This window comes from Propithecus coquereli, unplaced genomic scaffold (assembly GCF_000956105.1).
Source record: "Propithecus coquereli isolate 6110/MARCELLA unplaced genomic scaffold, Pcoq_1.0 Scaffold29, whole genome shotgun sequence".
Lineage (NCBI taxonomy): Eukaryota > Metazoa > Chordata > Mammalia > Primates > Indriidae > Propithecus > Propithecus coquereli.
In genome coordinates, this window is record NW_012148507.1 from 1,260,470 (window position 1) to 1,278,708 (window position 18,239).

At 44.5% G+C, this 18,239-nt stretch overlaps 1 protein-coding gene across 3 annotated transcripts in view; it reads left to right on the forward strand.

Annotated features, from left to right (window-relative positions):
- ELOVL5 (ELOVL fatty acid elongase 5) overlaps window positions 1–17,057 on the forward strand; it is a 79,470-nt gene extending 62,413 nt beyond the window's left edge. For all 3 annotated transcript variants that reach the window (XM_012648596.1, XM_012648597.1, XM_012648598.1), the window contains exons 4-8: window positions 8,136–8,213; window positions 9,466–9,637; window positions 11,399–11,523; window positions 13,745–13,879; window positions 15,154–17,057. In XM_012648596.1, coding sequence (XP_012504050.1) covers window positions 8,136–8,213; window positions 9,466–9,637; window positions 11,399–11,523; window positions 13,745–13,879; window positions 15,154–15,297 — 654 coding nt within the window. In that variant the 3' untranslated portion in view covers window positions 15,298–17,057. The remainder of the gene's footprint in view (window positions 1–8,135; window positions 8,214–9,465; window positions 9,638–11,398; window positions 11,524–13,744; window positions 13,880–15,153) is intronic.
- The last annotated feature ends 1,182 nt before the right edge of the window (window positions 17,058–18,239 follow it).

Genomic DNA, 18,239 nt, shown 5'->3' on the forward strand with positions numbered 1-18,239 from the left:
GGAAGCTTTGGGATTGGTCCAAAGCCAGGCCTCCCTCCTTTAAACTGACTCTGCAAACCTTGAGTAACTTGGCTTTGCAGCTGGTGTAGCGAGGAGCACTCATTCCACAAACCCTCAACCACAGCGGGCTTAACTCTCCAAAGCAACCATCAGTAGATAGGCTGGAGACCTTTATTTAAATTATACAAGGGATGCTTTGGCTGGGGCTTCCTTAGGCAGTTGGAACAACACCATTTCAGCCCTAGTTACTGGCCTTCAAGTGTTGGAAGCAGAAATACTGAACATTTGGCTAAAATCTTACCAAAGACTTAGAAAGTGCCTACTTTTGGCCGGGCGCCGTGGCTCATGCCTGTAATCCTAGCACTCTGGGAAGCCGAGGCGGGCGGATCGTTTGAGACCAGCCTGAACAAGAGCAAGACCCCTGTCTCTGCTAAAAAAAAAAAAAAAAAAAAAAATAGAAATTAGCTGGACAACTAAAAATATATATATTAAAAAAAAATTAGTCGGGCATGGTGGCACACGCCTGTACTCCCAGCTACTTGGGAGGCTGAGGCAGTAGGATCGCTTGAGCCCAGGAGTTTGAGGTTGCTGTGAGCTAGGATGACCATGGCACTCTAGCCCAGGCAACAGAGTGAGATTCTGGGTTTTTTTTTTTTTTTTTTGAGACAAAGTGCCTACTTTATGCCAAGTGTTGGGCTAACTCATTTTATGCTCATTGCACCACTACCATTCCCTTTCTACATAGAGAAAGTTCTAGGAGGCCTGAACAGTGAGAGAAAAAGGACTGCCAGCATAAGAGGGCACAACCAAGGGTTCAGGGAAAATGCCAGACATACCTGTTTCAGGACAAGCTGTTTCTTTGTGCTTTGTTCTAAAGATTTCTCAAGTGTACAGAACCTGTCCTTATGACTTAGCCAAGAGTATTACATTCAGCTGTAACCCAAAGGTGTTTCTTATCATAAGAACAACACAACACTTCAGTAGGTCATGGGTGTGAAATTATATTAATGGGCATCCTGGCTGGGCGCGGTGGCTCACGCCTGTAATCCTAGCACTCTGGGAGGCTGAGGCAGGTGGATCGCTCAAGGTCAGGAGTTCGAGACCAGCCTGAGCAAGAGTGAGACCCCTGTCTCTACTAAAAATAGAAAGAAATTATCTGGACAACTAAAAATATATATATAGAAAAAATTAGCCGGGCATGGTAGCATATGCCTGTAGTCCCAGCTACTTCAGAAACTGAGGCAGTTGGATGGCTTGACCCCAGGAGTTTGAGGTTGCTGTGAGCTAGGCTGATGCCACGGCACTCTAGCCAGGGCAACAGAGCCAGACTCTGTCTCAAAAAAAAAAAATGGGCATCCTTATACTTTGGACATGAAAGATTCAAAATTTTAAAAACCACACGTTGCCGGGCGTGATGATTCACACCTGTAATCCCAGCTCTTTGAAAGGCCAAAATAGGAGGATCGCTTGGGGCCAGGAGTTCAGACCAGCCTGGACAACATAGTGAAACCCCATCTCTAAAAAAATTTAAAAAATTAACCGGGCATGGTAGCACATGCCTGTAGTCCTAGCTATTCGGGAGGATGAGGCAGGAGGATCACTTGAGCCCAGGAGGTCAAGGCTGCAGTGAGCTATGATTGTACCAATGCGCTCCAGCCTGAGTGGCAGAGCCAAGACCCTGTCTCATTAAAAAAAAAAAAAAAATGCTTTGACCTGACCCTGTTCCACAATAGTGCTGCCAAGATTGGCCAGCATAATCCAAAGGAAATAGGTACTTTTAATTTTGGAGTGGCTGATGATTAATTTTAAACCAGACATATGCTGAAGAAAAAGATACAACTAAAGGTCTCAAAACTTTTTTACAGACTTCTTCGAGTATCCCCATTGTGTTCTTACTAAGAATTCAAAAACAGATAAAGAAGGTCAGAGGAGCTGAGCTTGGAACTGCTAGCTAGGTGCATTTGGAGTGAGAGTCAGGGCTCTTGTGCTAATTTCAGTAGTGCCACCAAGAAACTGTGTGACCTTGGACCACCCATATCACTTCTTGGTCTCTGTTTTCTCATTGAAAATATGAGCTTATACCAGATTTTTTGAAAATACATACTTGGTGATTCACATAGAAAAAAATCAAAGCTGTGAAAAGTGTCAACCACACATACTCTTGGTGGTGGTGGTGCTTAGAAAAGCGCCTTGGGGGTCCTGTGATATACAGTTGAATTTAAGTACGGATAGTCTGTTTTCATTACCCTTCACTCCATCTCTGCTTAGGGCGTAGTAAGCACACAGCTCATCAAGCTCTTATTGCTAAAAGCAGCCAGCCTTTGGAAAGGGGTTATCTTGTTGCTCTGGCATCTTGGGATGTTGGGGTGAGTGGCTGATAAGGGCCACCCAGGACAATGTTTTTCTACTTATTCTTTAAGTCTTTCAAATGACCTTGTTTCCTGAGAGGCTTTGGTAGCATTTCAGAAAGTGCCACGGAAATGCCTGTCATGTTTAAAGGTTATACCATATTTGTGGTTAAAAGCGGCATTAGATGGGAGATGACAGCTCTCACCATTAAAAATGATTCACTCCATGAATTGCATCATCCACACCCAGCTGTGTGATACTCACGTAAATTTTCTTCTTTCAATGAAAAGATGCATGAAACCGCCATTGGTTATTGAATTTGTCTCAGAAGGGAGAAAAAAGCTTCTAGCTAGGTTTTAATTATAGCTCTTCACATGCTCCTTGCCTAATTAAGGTTTGCTTTACTCTAAGGAAGGAAAAAGCACATATGGTTTTGCAGTGGTACTGTCTGTATCTTGGTTACTTGGAAAAGGCCTTGACAATAATGCTCCCTTGGTGGTTCCTGGAGTCAGTGGTGGTGTGGAGAATTGCGTGGGCAGTGGCAGGCTGTTTGTTGTGGCCTGCTTTTTCATTGTAGTACGTTCTTGCCCCTTTTGAACCAATTCACAGAAGCCCAAGGTAGACCCCTGCCCTAGTCCATGCCTCACCTTGTCTCACCTCTTGGGCCCTCTGACCTTGCGGTGTCTGCTTACACCCTGCTTGATGAATTTCCGGGGAACTAACCAAAGCAGCTCTTTGGAAAGAAGCCAGGCCTGAGCCCTGAAAGGAAGGGTGGCTGATGTGACTTTGCTTAGAGCATTGTCTCCTCTCATGTGCTCTTCCTGGGGCTGGAGGCAAGGTCAGCCCTTTGCTTTGAGAACCTTTGGGGTCTACTGTTGTCCTCTGTTTGGGATGGAAAGAGCAGCCCTCCAAAACTGGCCCATTTTGTGGAGGTTTGGTGAGGGTCTTAGATGAATAAGCTTTAACTCAGGCCCTTGATCTTCATGTGTTAAGTTATTCTTTACCTTCTGGTGCCAGGGATATTGGAGAATTTCCATATCCCCAGTGTGAAGTCTGATGATGAAGAGTTTTCATCCTTGAACAGAATTCAGATGAATATCATCAAATTCAAGGCTCATTAAAGTACTTTCTGACATTTTAATTTCTCCATTAATAAAGCTGAAATGAGATGAAGCTCTCTTTACTTTTTCTTGCTGCAAATGAAACATTAGGCCTAGATTTGGAAGAAAGAAATGCAGTACCTTGAACTCTTTGTCATTAGTTTAGCAAGTATTTGCTCAGCACCTCTTGTGTACCAGTCCCTGTGCTGGCTTCTGTCTGCATGGGAACCCCAGGCACCATCCTTTGAAAGCTGGCAGAGGAGCACAAAGCAAACAAATTCACAAAGGGCTTAAAGGGCCCAAGGATATAAGCAAATAAGGTCAACTCATGGCAGGTGAGCTCAGAGGAAGGAGAAGGAACTTCAGGCTGTAGTGCTTGAGAGAGGAATCATGAAGAAAATAGAATTTGAATTGAATTTTGAAGTATAAGTAGAATTTTGAGAGCTGGAGATGGGGATGCATGGATGCGGAGAGCATTCCAGTTGAAAAGAACAAAATAATGGTCACTGCCAACATTTGTTACACTTATCCTATGTACATGTTGGGTGAGACAGGCATTACAGACTTCATGGTGAGCACATTATGTTTATCCCATTTGAGGAGTGAGGAAACTGAAAGAGGTTGAAATACCTTGCCCCAGGTCACCTGGCTAAAACTGTGGAGGCTGGGATTTAATGAGCTGGTGCCCAAACCCATGCTCTTCCCCCATGGCTGCTGTGTATTGGTTAAGGAAAGGCATGTTTGGAGGGTGGGAAGAGGTCTAGTTTGACCATAGGTAAGGGAAAAGTGAAAGATAAACCTGGGGAACATTGTAGACACTGCACCTGGAATTTAGGGTTTCTCTGTGAAGGCAGTGATGAATCACCGAAGGGTTTTAAACAAGGAATTCAGTAGTTTGAGAGGCACCACAGCCCCAGTAGAAGCAGTAGGTGGCAGAGGCAGTAGAGGCAGTGTTGCAGTGAAGCTTGGTGGAGCTCCTGCAGGGAGAGAGGAGTGATGACCTCAGGTTAAGTACAGGACACCAAATGTGCAGCTTCCCATGTGTGTACCTAGTTTATGCTTTCGTAGTGCAAGTAGTTTACTACAAGTGCCCAGGTTTGAGTTCTTTAACCTCCAAAGACACTGGCTGTTTTATATGGTAATTTTTTCCCATTTATGGGGCAAGGGGAAGGACAACTGGAATTTTAGGTTAACTAGCTTAAAGAGTCAAGGCAGGATGGGTGGGTGGCTCACGCCTGTAATCCTAGCACTCTGGGAGGCCGAGGCAGGAGGATCCCTTGAGATCAGGAATTGGAGACCAGCCTGAGCAAGAGCAGGACCCCATCTCTACTAAAAATAGAAAAATTAGCTGGGCATGGTGGCTAATACCTATAATCTTAGCTACTCGTGAGGCTGAGGCAGGAGGATCGCTTGAGCCCGGGAGTTTGAGGTTGCTGTGAGCTAGGCTGATGCCACGGCACCCTAATCTGGGCGACAGAGCGAGACTCTGTCTCAAAAAAAAAAAAAAAAAAGAGTCAAAGCAATCCCACCTGGATTCCTTCTTAAAGATGAAAGAAAGCAAGCATATGTTGCAGAGCCCCTTCTACCGAGTTAACAAAGACCCCTTCAATCTGCGCTCATCCTTGGGATCGAGGTGCTTACAAAAATTACAAGGAAGGATTTGTCCTCCTCTTCCCCAGAGAGCTCCCTTGATTTTCCCACCCCTGCCAGAGATAGACATTCACGAATGCAGTCATCTGCACACACCAGCCATCCTATTTTAAAATCAACAAAAGCAAAACCAACCCAGGATGTCTCAGGACACCATAAAACAAGACAATAGATGGAGAAAAGTGATGGTAGGTCCTAGATTTAAGATTCATAAAATGGTAAATTTTCCAGAAGTATATCTAACAAAGACAATCATATGCTAGTAAATGTTTAATTTTGCCAAGTAAAGATGTTGTTTTAAATAAAGGGTATCTTTTAAATTGGGCAAATTTATCTTCGTGAAAACCTTACTGTGTCATCCTTATTTTTCTCGTTTGCGTTAAACCCATGAAGGTTTCATAAGAAGCATCAGTTCCCTTTCTGTACCTTCAAACCGTAGGAAATAGTTCATCAATTCCCTTGTGGGATAGAAGGAAGAGCAGCAAAGAACACTGTGCTAAGACAGCACTTCCCTCTCTCCACGCCAGGTCCACACCCAGGTCTCCTGGGGACACACACTGGCCTCCCCCCTCCTCTGCCCCACTTTGGCCTCAGGCTTTGTATCTTGATTCTGAGAACTTCTGGTAGGTCTGCATGTGACCTACCTGACTGGCCATGACTTCAGAGAGCTGTATAAGACCAAAAAGATAATGCATCTTCTAATAAATTACCATGTGGGTGCTGGTCTTTCAAAGATGATATAGAATAGTTTGTGCATGGTCTGTCTTTAAAATTTTAACATAGAAATTGTAGAAAATTGGAACAGACCCTTTAGAGATAATTTAATCCAACCTCATCTTTTTACGGTAAAAACAGTGAAGGCCCACGGGAATTAGCTGGCTCGCCGCAGGTGCTGGGCCTGGCACTCACGTCTTCCTCCTAATCCGGCTCTTTTCATCATAAAATGATGCTTCTCCACTCAACCCAGCAACATTCTAAAGCCCTGTGCTGTTGTTGGCCATGAAAAGTGTTAACTCTTAATGCCTTTTTATGTGTAGAAGGTGACAAAGCAGAAGGAAAACAGCAAAAAGGAAGTTAACAGAAGAAAAATCAGATAGTGGGCAGGATGCTCAGTGAGAGTGCAGCAGCTACACCCACTTTTGGCATTTATTTCTGAGGTCAGACTGGGTGGAAATAACACAGTATGTCTTCGGACTCTTGTAATCACCTGCTGCTCCCTGGGGAAAATCTTGTGTTGCTCACCAAGTTAAACTCCTGTGTTCAAGGATCGTGAGGGGTGTAGCCAGGGGTCTCTTGAGTCTTGGGTTCTGTTACATCTTTCCCAAAATGCTACTGGTAGGTGAACCATTTCTTATTTGAAGTTCAGTAGCACAAAGCCCGTGGTTCCCAGTCCTAGTTGCACATTGAAATTACCTTGAGATTTGTAACAGGGCCCACTGAGATTCTGGTTTAATGGTCTGGGGTGTGGCCAGGCATTAGTAATTTTTAAAAACTCCTCAGGTGATTCTGTTATGCAGCTAAAATGGGAACCACAGCTTTAAGCTAATGATTTTCTAACTTTAACTGCCTCAGAATCACCTGTTAAAACATAGGGGGGCTGGGCTTCACACCCAGAAGTTTCTGATTCAGCATGTCTGGACTGGAGCCTAGGATTGTGTATTTCTAACAAATTCCTGGGTGGTGCTGATGCTGCTGGTTGGGGCCCACACTTTGAAAAGCACAGAATAAGATTCTCAGAGGGGTCTGAGATCCAGGACTCTGGGGCCCCATCTTGATGACGATTCAATCCCAGAGTTGTAGATTCTGAAGGTGTAGGGTAGACTCAAGAGTGTGCATTTCTTAAAAGTTCCTGTATGGGGCCGGACACAATAATCCTAGCACTCTGGAAAGCTGAGGTGGGAGGATCACTTGAGCCCAGGAGTTTGAGGTTACAGTGACCTGTGGTGATGCCATGGCACTCCAACCGGGGTGACAGAGCAAGACCCTATCTCAAAAAAAAAAAAAAAGGTTCCTGTGTGATGCTGTTGGACTGGGGAACACACTTTGAGAACCAGTGGCCAGTTCCTTGTGCTGGGTACCGGGGTGAGATCAAGCAGAAGGCAGGTCACCTCAGATTTCTCCCTAGCTGGTACCAGTTGGTCACTAGGAAAGCTTGAGGTGGCCCTAGGCTTCAGAAGGAAGCTGAAGAGGACCGAAGAACCACAGTTTACATAGACAAAGAATAGCATCTCATAGGTCTGTGTCTGGAACGGGCAACATGGAGATGCTCAGGGTGGTCACACTAAACTTTCTGTCTGGACTGTTAGAGTGGGTGGGTCCTCAGGTCTCATCTAGGCCATTCGTTCTCATGTGCCAATGAGGAAACTGAGGCCCCTTCGGTGACAACCGGCGATAACCGCAGGGCTGTAACGGAGAGCTCGCAGTTCTGGGGCCCTCTCTGTGACACCACAGTGCCTGCTGTGCTGCAGGTGAATTCTGGGGCATGGGCACGATTACCGGTCTGCTGAAGTCTGACTCATGGATCCAGAGGATGGTACAGCAACGGGAAATAATGCAGAAGGTGAAGTTGGACTAAATCTCCCTAGGCCTACAGCAGCGGTTCTCCAAGTGTGGTCCCCAGACCTACTGCGTCAGAAACCCTCCCAGTGATCCGTGTTCTGACGGGCCCTTCAGGTGATTCAGATGCTGCATACACAAGTTTGAGGAGCGCTGGCTTAGGGAGTGTGGCCCAAGACTGCCAGGGCCAGGATGGGGAACCTGTGATTGGATGGGTCTGGGCATTTAGGACGAAGGGGTGACAGGCTGAGGATTCTGCGAGAGGCAGCAGCCTGGGAGTGACCACTTAATCTGTCACAGTGTCCTCCCCTCGTGAAATGGAGGCTCAAGTCATTAAAACTTTCCCTTTGTTCGCACTTCCCTGCGGTTTTTTTCTCAGCAAAAATTTTCGCAGATTCTGCAACTAATGACATCTAACTGAATCGAGCTTTACGTGGTTCTGATATTGCTGGTGACTGGCTTTTTTCCCCTCTTTTCTAGTTAGTAACAGGAGTATGGGAAGGCAAATACAACTTCTTCTGTCAGGGCACACGCTCCGCAGGAGAATCAGATATGAAGGTACAGTCTCTTTTTTAAACCATTTATTGATTTATTTATTTATTATAGGTGTTGGTTTTTTACATAAAGAAATTGTACAAAAGACAAAAGGGCCCATAACCTCACTGCCCAAGGTAATTCCTGTTGACATTTTAAAAAGATAACATGTATACATGGTATGAAAATTTGAACACCATGAAAGGTATAAAATGAAAACTAAAGCATCCCTCTCTGCATAAATAACACCTGTTAACAATTGACAGGAAAAAATGCATGCGTTTATCAATATTTATGTTGTATTTACATAAATGGGATCATAAGGGTAATGTCTTAAATTTTTAAAATTGTTCCTCCAAGTGCGATCTGAGTAGTGGTGTTAAAGATAGAATCCAACTTCCACTCTGAGATTTTTTTGTTTTTTATTTATTTATTACATCAAAGGCTGAAAGTGGAAGCTCAGCATGGGCAGTCATTTCCCTAGAGCACCTGTTTGACTGACTTAATTGAGCAGAGACCTTACACTGCAAGTTCTGATTCCTTCTGTGCCTCAATGTCAGGTCAGCTGCCCCACATCAGCCCCTGAAATCAAAAGCATTTTTCAGGCCGGGCGTGGTGGCTCACACCTGTAATCCTAGCACTCTGGGAGGCCAAGGCGGGAGGATCACTCAAGGTCAGGAGTTCAAGACCAGTCTGAGCAAGAGTGAGAGACATCCCCCCCCCCCCCGTCTTTACTAAAAATAGAAAGAAATTAGCTGCACAACTAAAAATTTATAGAAAAATTAGCCGGGCATAGAGGTACATGCCTGTAGTCCCAGCTACTCAGGAGGCTGAGGCAGAAGGATCGCTTGAGCCCAGGAGTTTGAGGTTGCTGTGAGCTAGGCTGACGCCACGGCACTCTAGCCCAGGCAACAGAGCAAGACTCTGTCTCAAAAAAAAAAAAAGCATTTTTCAGGTGACCTTTGGGAATAGGCAGGCTGCAAGGTTTTGAATCCCAAGTCTTCTGTTTTTGTTAGAGTCTCGAAGGGTGTCAGGAGCCCGTTTAAAACTTTCCCTGTTGTCATTTCAAACCCATCCCCCTGTCCCACCCCAGTCACGTTCTCAGGTTAAAGGCACCCTTAGAGAGTGACCAGAGCTGCTCATGTTCAGAGACAGAGGGGCACTCAGGCTTTTCCAAGTTGACATTGGATTCTGGAATGTTAGCAAAACATGCCAGAGGAGATACTCCAGAGAAGCATTGAGGATAAGCCTTAACTCTTTGACCCCTTCCTCTTAGATTATCCATGTCCTCTGGTGGTACTACTTCTCCAAACTGATAGAATTTATGGACACCTTCTTCTTCATCCTGCGTAAGAACAACCACCAGATCACGGTCCTGCATGTCTACCACCATGCCTCCATGCTGAACATCTGGTGGTTTGTGATGAACTGGGTCCCCTGTGGCCACTGTAAGTATTAGAGAGAAGGGGGTCTTTGGGAACAGGTGTGAACAGGGAGGATTAGTTGAAACTGAGGCTTTCCGAAAAGGTGCTGTTTCTGTAAATTTCTAGGTCAAGTTTTGGGCTTTGTGTCCAAGTTAATTTTAATGATAGTTTGTGTGGCCTATATACACAAAACCTTTTTCTAGTCAAGTAAACATTCTGTGCTGATTGGGCAAGATGAGGGAGATACCAGCAGGGACATATCAAGAAATGGGCCTTGCTTTATGCCCAGGGTCTGGGAAGGAAAAAAAAAGAAAGAAATGGGGACAGTGTTCTCTGTCACAGAGGGCAGCTGTTCCAGGTTCTTTCTAATCCTTGTTTCTCTATGACGTAGAAGGTGTTCGCCTGGCGGGCAGGCCATGGGATGAAACGGCACCATTAGCTGAGTGCCAGGAGACGAGGCTGACGGAAAGCTTTCGCTGAGTCGTGCATTAGGAGCTCTCTGCATGTTCTAATGACCCTCTCATTCCATGAAGCGTGGTTATCAGAGTGTCTTCTATGACAAGCACCAAAACTTGTGGTCTAAAGCCTCTTACAATTTTGAAGATTGAGTTGTCACCTTCAGGTTCAGCTTGGGAGTTTTAACAAATGTCTCAATCAAAACTCTCCTATCATCCCAACATTGAAGGATGTGAGAACCTTTGGGTCTATTCGTAGACGTTTTTCCCCTGTGATAGCACTGCCTGCCCTTAATTACCTCAGCCCACCAAGATTCACAGAGTCATGGAATTCTAGAACTGGAAAAAAACTTTCCAAATACAGCTCCTTTGGGTTTCGGAGGAAACCAAGGCCCCAGAAGTGTTGGTAGAGCTCAGGCCTCTGTGCTCTGTCCCTTCCTCCCTCCCTCACAGCTCGTGACTGTGGATTGGCCAGCCTAACTTTCTAATAGAAACAGCCTCTCCTTGCATTTGAAGGATGCTTTGAGTTCTCAAGGAACTTGCAGGATGTCTGACTTTAGCCCCACCCAGCCCATGAGAAACTGAATCAGAGAATGGACATGACTTGCCCAAAGTCACATGGCCAGTTACCGTCATAGCCAGGAGTAGAAACTTCCTGACACCAGCCTTGTGCAACTCTGACACCTCTGACTGCACAGGGAAAAGCCAGAGAGCTGTGTTTGGTTGCTGACTGTCAGGGAGGAAGACAGAAGGTCTAAAAAAAAAAAATCATGTGCTAAAATGGATCTTTTATCCCTAAGGAACTGGACTCTGGGACTCTTATTATTAATGAAAATATATGACTTCACCACTGCAGTCCTGGGGAATAATTAGAAGGTGACTTCAGAGGCCTCTCCAAATCTCAGCAGATGTGTAGGAACAGCCAGCTTTGAGCATGTTGCCTACCAGCTGTCTTCGCCAGCCCTCAGAGCAGCATATCTGAGATAGTTGCGCGTGTAAAGAAAAGCAGCCCCTGGGAGTTGATAGGGGTCTGGCAGCAAAGCCCACAGGTGCCGACGCAGGGCAGGTGGTGTCAGGGCTCCTGTGTCAGATGCCCACCTGCCAGCCACAGCTGACCCCTGGGCTCAAAGCATCCTCATGGCTGCCTGCCCAAGCGGAAGTTGAATCCTCATTGCATGTCCGTGCAGTGCTTGCTGCTGCAGTGTTTACCGGGCCCTGTCAGAGAGCATCTCTTTCTTCTGATTCAGAAAGAATCTGGGATATTTTCTGCCACCTGTTATGTGTAAAACACTGACGCATCTTCCTTCCCAAATCTCCTCCATTCCTGCAGCCTATTTTGGTGCCACACTTAACAGCTTCATCCACGTCCTGATGTACTCGTACTACGGTCTGTCTTCGGTCCCTTCCATGCGTCCATACCTGTGGTGGAAGAAGTACATCACTCAGGGACAGCTGGTGAGTGACTCAGCCTTTCCGCGGGACTTGCTCCTTGGTGGACACAGACCTCTTCCTGGCTTTGTTGTCATTTAATAGCATCTAAGATGTCCCTTTCCCGCCCTTTCTCATTTGATCTAGTTACACTCCTTGAACTAGGCAGATCGGGGAAATTTTCTTATTTTTAATTGATGGTGAAACTGTGCCCAGGGGTACACATAGCTGGTTGAATTGTAGAAAGTGTACTAGAATCTAATTTCCTGACTCCACGTTCAGCTCTTTGTTCTTAGTTTGTGCACATAAGCACATATGCGTGTGTGTATGTATATACATGGCTGTGCTGATTCGAGTCCATAATCCATGGTGGACACTGCTTATCTGTGTCCCGGGAGTTTCAGAAGGGGCTGTGGAGTAGCGGGCATCTGGGGCACTTGTAGCTTATTAGGCAGCAAGCATACTTGCCCAGGCAGGTGCTGGGTGACCCCCCAGGCTTTGTGTAGTGGAGCCCCTGTTGGCGACAGTGACTCCTGCTCTGCTTCAGACGACAGCCTCCTCCCACAGTTCACGCCAGGGCCAGACCACTGTGTGCCTAATCGTTATTTCTTACCGTCCTTTCTTAAGCCTTCCCCAGTTGTCAGTATACTATAGACCCCAGTTCCTGTTCCCTCGTGAATTCTTTCACTAAGTAGTTATTAAACTACTGGTGCTCATGTTAAATACCGACATTAAGTGTTTACCGTGTGTCAGGCACTCATGCTAAGTAAGCAGTTTTATGTGGATTATTCAAGTATTCTGATCTCATGATATTGTCCGAAATTTATAGATGAGGACACTGAGGCAATAGGCCAAAACTAGCTGACCGAGGGGGGCGGATGTTAAACCCTTAGCCCTGGCCTTATCAACACTGTTTTCTAAACAAACCTAGCTGATTCAGATCGCTCCGCATGAATTGTACATTTTCAATATTTAAAAATAACAATCTGAAAAAATCTGAGAAAATCTTCTGAGCTACTTACGTGTTCGACATTTCATTATCACCTCTCTGCCAGCTGCTATACAGGCCTTGTTAATTTTTTCTCACCCAGCTGTGAGGAAGGAAAATTGTTCCTTAACCTCCTTGTTACACTTGAGAAATGATGCAGAGATCAATTTATACCACACGGTTGTGGCTCAGGCAGAAACAAAATTTAAAGGAACAGACTGGAGAGGTTGGTCTCCTATTAGGCTCTGTACTTTGAGGTAGAAGATGACCAGTTTGTCAGGATTTGTTTTAAGCACCACTCCTAGTTATTTCTCAACCTAGAGTACTAATTTTAAAAAAGAAAAGAATAAAAGCTGGGTGTGGTGGCTCAGACCTGTAGTCCCAGCTACTTTGGAGGCTGAGGCAGGAGGATCGCTTGAGCCCAGGAGTTCAGGTCCAGCCTGGGAAACAGATGTTGAGACCCTGTCTCTTAAAAAAAAAAAAAGAAGAAGAAGAAGAAATACTCTATCAAAACCACTGGAGCTGCCAGAAAGAGAATGGGCAGAACCCAGCCCTCAGTTGTTGCTCTTCCTGAAGATGCAAATCTCCAGTAGCCACACCTTATTTTAACACCTTTTTACTGTTTCTCCAAGCAGTTTCCATGCTTTTCTTCTTTCCTTCCTACCTTACCTTATCTTTTACCTTACCGCCATTGATTCCTAAGAAAGAATTCTGTCTTACGAATTTTTTTTAATTTCAGAATATTACTGGGGTACAAACACTTTGGTTAAATAGGTCACATGCTTTTCAAGGTTTACTCATCAGAAATTCTCTAGGGACTTCGCATTGTTTTCCAGTAATAATTTAAATCTACTCATCAGCCTTCACCAAACCAAAAGGGTGCATGGATGACTAAAGAGTAGGGAGAGTGTCCAGCCAGATTGTACATCCTACAGTGAGGTCACCAGTTTCCTGTAAACATACACCCCTCACCTTTCCTTCTTCTCTTAAAAAAAAAAAAAAAAGCAAAAAACCCTGTATCTCTCTTTAGTGTGTCCTTGAATTTTAGAGAAGAGAGTTTAAGTGTCTTGGATGGGAGAGGGAGAATATATACAAGACAAACATACAGAGTTTAGGATAAATGAAGTGTACGCATTGTTTATGAAATGGCCGCTGTCCCTGCAGGGAGAAACCTGGGGGATGCTGGGTGAAAAGTCCCTCTGACGCCGGGCCTCATCTGTGCGCTGTCCCTGCTCAACTGTGTCCCCATTCTCCCCCTAGCTTCAGTTCGTGCTGACAATCATCCAGACCACCTTCGGGGTCATCTGGCCGTGTACCTTCCCTCTTGGTTGGTTGTATTTCCAGATCGGATACATGATTTCCCTGATTGCTCTCTTCACAAACTTCTACATTCAGGTAAATCTCACCCTTCTCTGGCACTTGGCGTTTAGGGTCTTTACCAGGAAAGGCCCTTGTCTGTTCATTTAGCAGGGACCTATGGCACTCCTGCTGGGAGCCCGGCGCCATGCTCTAACGGAGTCATGGTGACAAGGGGAGCCCTGCCTCTGGGGTGCTTACGGCTAACTAGCTGACACTAAAATCTGTTCTAGATCCTGGGCAAGACAGCCTTGGGATTCACGTGGGAAATGCAGAACTGCTCAGCAGGATCTTGTAATGCTTCTCTCAGCCCTGCTACCCTGAACGTTGGTGCTAAATGAAATTTCAGAAGAGATTTCCATCCCAGTCCTCAGATACAGAACCCGCCTTTTCAATCCAGTTTTCTTATACATTTACTGCTCAGGTTTGGGGATTCAGCTCGTTCCCAAGCATGCAATGTGATGATGTAGGTCTCTGCTCACAGAAAGGTCCACAGAAGGCAGATTATCTCTGGTGGAGCCTGACCACTTTGCACCCACTGCTGATTCTCCTGCCCCCTGTCACCCTTGGGTGATGTGGGCTCCTGCTTTTGTGGCAGTGCCTGGTATCCACACTGCCCCCTGATCTGGGGAAGACACGGGGCTTAGGAGCAAGGGCAGAGGCCAGGAATCCCAGCTTAGCTACTTCTCCTCTTCCCTGTGCCCACCGGCACTTGCATGTGGCGTGTTGAATTTGCGTTAAGGTCACATACTGCTGGGCTTAGTAGTTTAGGACTGCACTGTGAAACGTACACCAGGAAGGCGAAAGGCTGGGACCCAGTAAAGCTGGAACCACGCTTATTCTAACTGCTTACAGCAGTGTAACACTTGGTATGTGTGGGCTGAAATCGTCACTGAGGCAAAGAGGAAATTTTGAAAATGAGCAAGGGATATGAGTGTCAAAAGACCTTCTGTCAGGTGGGAGACCAATGTGGCCACATAACCCCTGTCCTCTGCCATCCAGATACTAACAAGGCAGAGTAAAGTTTAAACTGAAGTTTCTACACAATGTTTTAAATAGGCTTTCTGTAGTCACCTACCTACCATTCAATAAACTTACCTAAGGCTAAGCCTCAAAAAAATGGAAGAGCAATTGCAACCAGTGGCAAAAATTTTGGTTATGGTTACTTGACCACAGAAGTTTCTTCTTGATAAGATTTGATCATACAAGGAAATGAAGCCTAATGTTAGAGATGCGATCCCAGTAAAGCTCCCCGGAGGGAACACTGCCCTTTGGTGACGTGGCTGTCATCTATCTGCCCTTGTGCATTTCAGACCTACAACAGGAAGGGGGCCTCCCGGAGGAAAGACCACCTGAAAGACCACCAGAATGGGTCTGTGGCTGCTGTGAATGGACACAGCAACAGCTTTTCTTTCCTGGAAAACAATGTGAAGCCAAGGAAGCTGCGAAAGGATTGAAGTCAGAGAGTTGGAAACCTCCAAACCACGTCATCTGATTGTAAGCACAGTATGAGTTGTGCCCGATGCTCGTTAACAGCTGCTGTAACTAGTCCAGCCTACGATAGCGTGACTCCTGTAGGACCCCTTTCATCGGTTCAAAACCCCTAGAAAATGTATACAGATTATACAAGTAGGTTAAGATTTCTAACATTTCTGGGCTTTCATCGACCCCCCGCGCTAGACTGTGGAAAGGGAGTATTGTTGTAGTATACAACACTGCTGTTGCCTTATTAGTTATAACATGATAGGTGCTGAATTGTGATTCACAATTTAAAAACACTGTAATCCAAACTTTTTTTTTTTTTTTTTACTGTAGATCATGCATGTGATTGTAAATGTGAATTTGTACAATGTTGTTACGGTAGAGAAACACACATGCCTTAAAATTTAAAAAGCAGGGCCCAAAGCTTATTAATTTAAATTAGGGTATGTTTCAAGTTTGTATTCATTTGCGATAACTCTGTTTAGAAAAATCAAAGACAGTGATTTATGAAACTAGTGTGTGACATGTAATTTCAGGTGACTTGTAGATGTGAAATCAGGAACGGCATCTTCAGTTTTGTAATATTGGCTTTGAATCAGGCAGACTCAAATCTAGTGGAACAGTCAGTTTAACTTTTTAACAGATCTTATTTTTTTATTTTGAGTGCCACTATTAATAATGTAAAAAAAAAAGGGGAGAGGGCTCTAAAGCAGTCTTGATGAAACTTAAATATATATTCTTTGTCCTCAAGATTTTAGGAAGAGTGTAGGGTGAGTAGGCCATTTTTAATTTCTGAAGTGCTAAGTGTTTTTATACAGAAAACAAAAAGTCCATTTTGCTTTCCACCAATGTGAGAGAAGATGTATACTTTTTGAGCGAGCTTGAATATTTACCATTTGACAGTGTCCCATAGGTGAGCAATGGGGAACTGGTTGCTGGGGTCCAAATTTGAACTGATTTCTGTACTGCTGTTTTGACACAGACTTCCTTTTAAAATGTGCCTAGATTACCAAAATTAACAAAGAAGGGTGGAGGGGAAGGACCTTAAAAATTTTAAAGTAAAATTAAACAGATAGCTGCAGCATAAGAGAATAGGGAAATGGGATAGAGATGACTTGTTTCATGTAAATCTAATAGTACCTGTAATTTTTTTCTGCTTGGAATCTAAAGATTTGTTTAGAACTTCTTATTTAAAAATAATAGACTGCACACTGCTTATCATAAAATCATGTCTCTCACACTTGAGGCAGTGGTCAAACAGATGTGGACTATTACGTGTGTCATTTTAAAGTGTCGGAATTTAGCCTCTGAATACCTTCTCCGTTGGGGAAAAAACACATTCATTGAACCACTCACGACACATCTGAGAAGGCCGTTGACAATGTATAAACTAATTGTTGGTTTGATATTTATGTAAATACCAGTTTACCATGCTTTAATTTTGCACATTCATACTATGGGGAGCCAGTTGGTTCTCTTACTAGTCTTGTGGGTTTTCTGTTTGAAAGGAGTCATGACATCTGTTTACATTTACCTTATCAAACCTAGAATGTGTATATTTATAAATGTATGTCTTCATTCCTAGGTACTAATTTGCAGATGTCTTTACATATTTCAATACAGAAACTGTAACATTCTATAGTGTGCTGTCAAAGTGTGCTTAGCTCATCTGGATATACCTACACTGTTAAATAATGTCTAAACATTAATCATTAAAACATTTTTGATTACCTGTCCTTGCATTTTACATTGTTTATGTGTTCCTAATTCTGAAAGACTGGAGAAAAATCCACTCTCTTCACCCTCTGGGAACTTACCCAAATAGATGTAAATAATTGTTTGGAAGGTTGCATTGTTTCTTAGCACATGACAAAGTTCACATATAAGGTGTAGTGGTAGTTCCCCCCTAAGACTTTCCTCTCTGCCTCCTCCCGGTGCCCCCACTGAAGGCCCTAGCTCTAAGCACACTCCTTTATCCTTCCTACACTGATCCCATGTCCCCATTCACCCCCCAGGCTGTTACTGTCCTCAGTCTAGAGCACAGGTCTAAGAATTTTTTCAGATAGAAAATATTTCAGGCTTGGCAGGCCGTATGGTCTCTGTTGCAACCACTCAGCTATGCCATTGTAGAGCACAAAAGCAGCCAGAGACAGTTTGTAAATGAATGAGCATGAAAGTATCCTAATAAACTTTATTTACAAAACAGAAGGCCTGTGGCCATAGTTTGCTGACTTCTACTCTGGAGTAATGAGGTCCCCTCTTTGGGCCCAAAGCTCAGTCATTTTCTTTGCCACAGATGATTTCGTGTCCCAGGTCCAAGCCCCTCCCAGCCTGCCCCAGTCTGGTTGACCCAGCAGGTCTGTCCATGTCCACAACAAGAGGGACGACACAAATGGCCTGTCTTCCTTCCATCTATTTCATACCACTGTCCCCAGTATAGGCTTGATTTTGGCTCTTGGGTACCTTTGAGTTTATAAGTACCTCCTTAAAAATGTCACCTGAACCTGCATTTAGTATTTGGGATATTTTCCAAAAAGTGCGAGAGGATTGTTGGGGCATTGGTGGTAATAATTATTTATTTCCCTGTCTTTCCCCTCTAAGTCCAAACAAATTAAAAAAATATGACACAGAAATCAGACCAGTAGAAACAAAAATAGCACACCTCTTACTGAGAAGACTGGATTGATGAAACCGATACCATGATACGGCTGGCTAATTAATTACCCTGGCTAATAATCCTGTTGACCTAAAGTTAGGGCTGGCACTAGCACACTAATGGTTGCTCTGATTGTTGGTCTGGTGAGGAACTGGTTATTAAAATATTTTGAATATCAGCCCTGGAATTTACCTACCTTAAACTATAAGCTCCCTTTGCAGTGGCAGATTCTACCCTCATGACCTTTACCCTGCCAAGAAA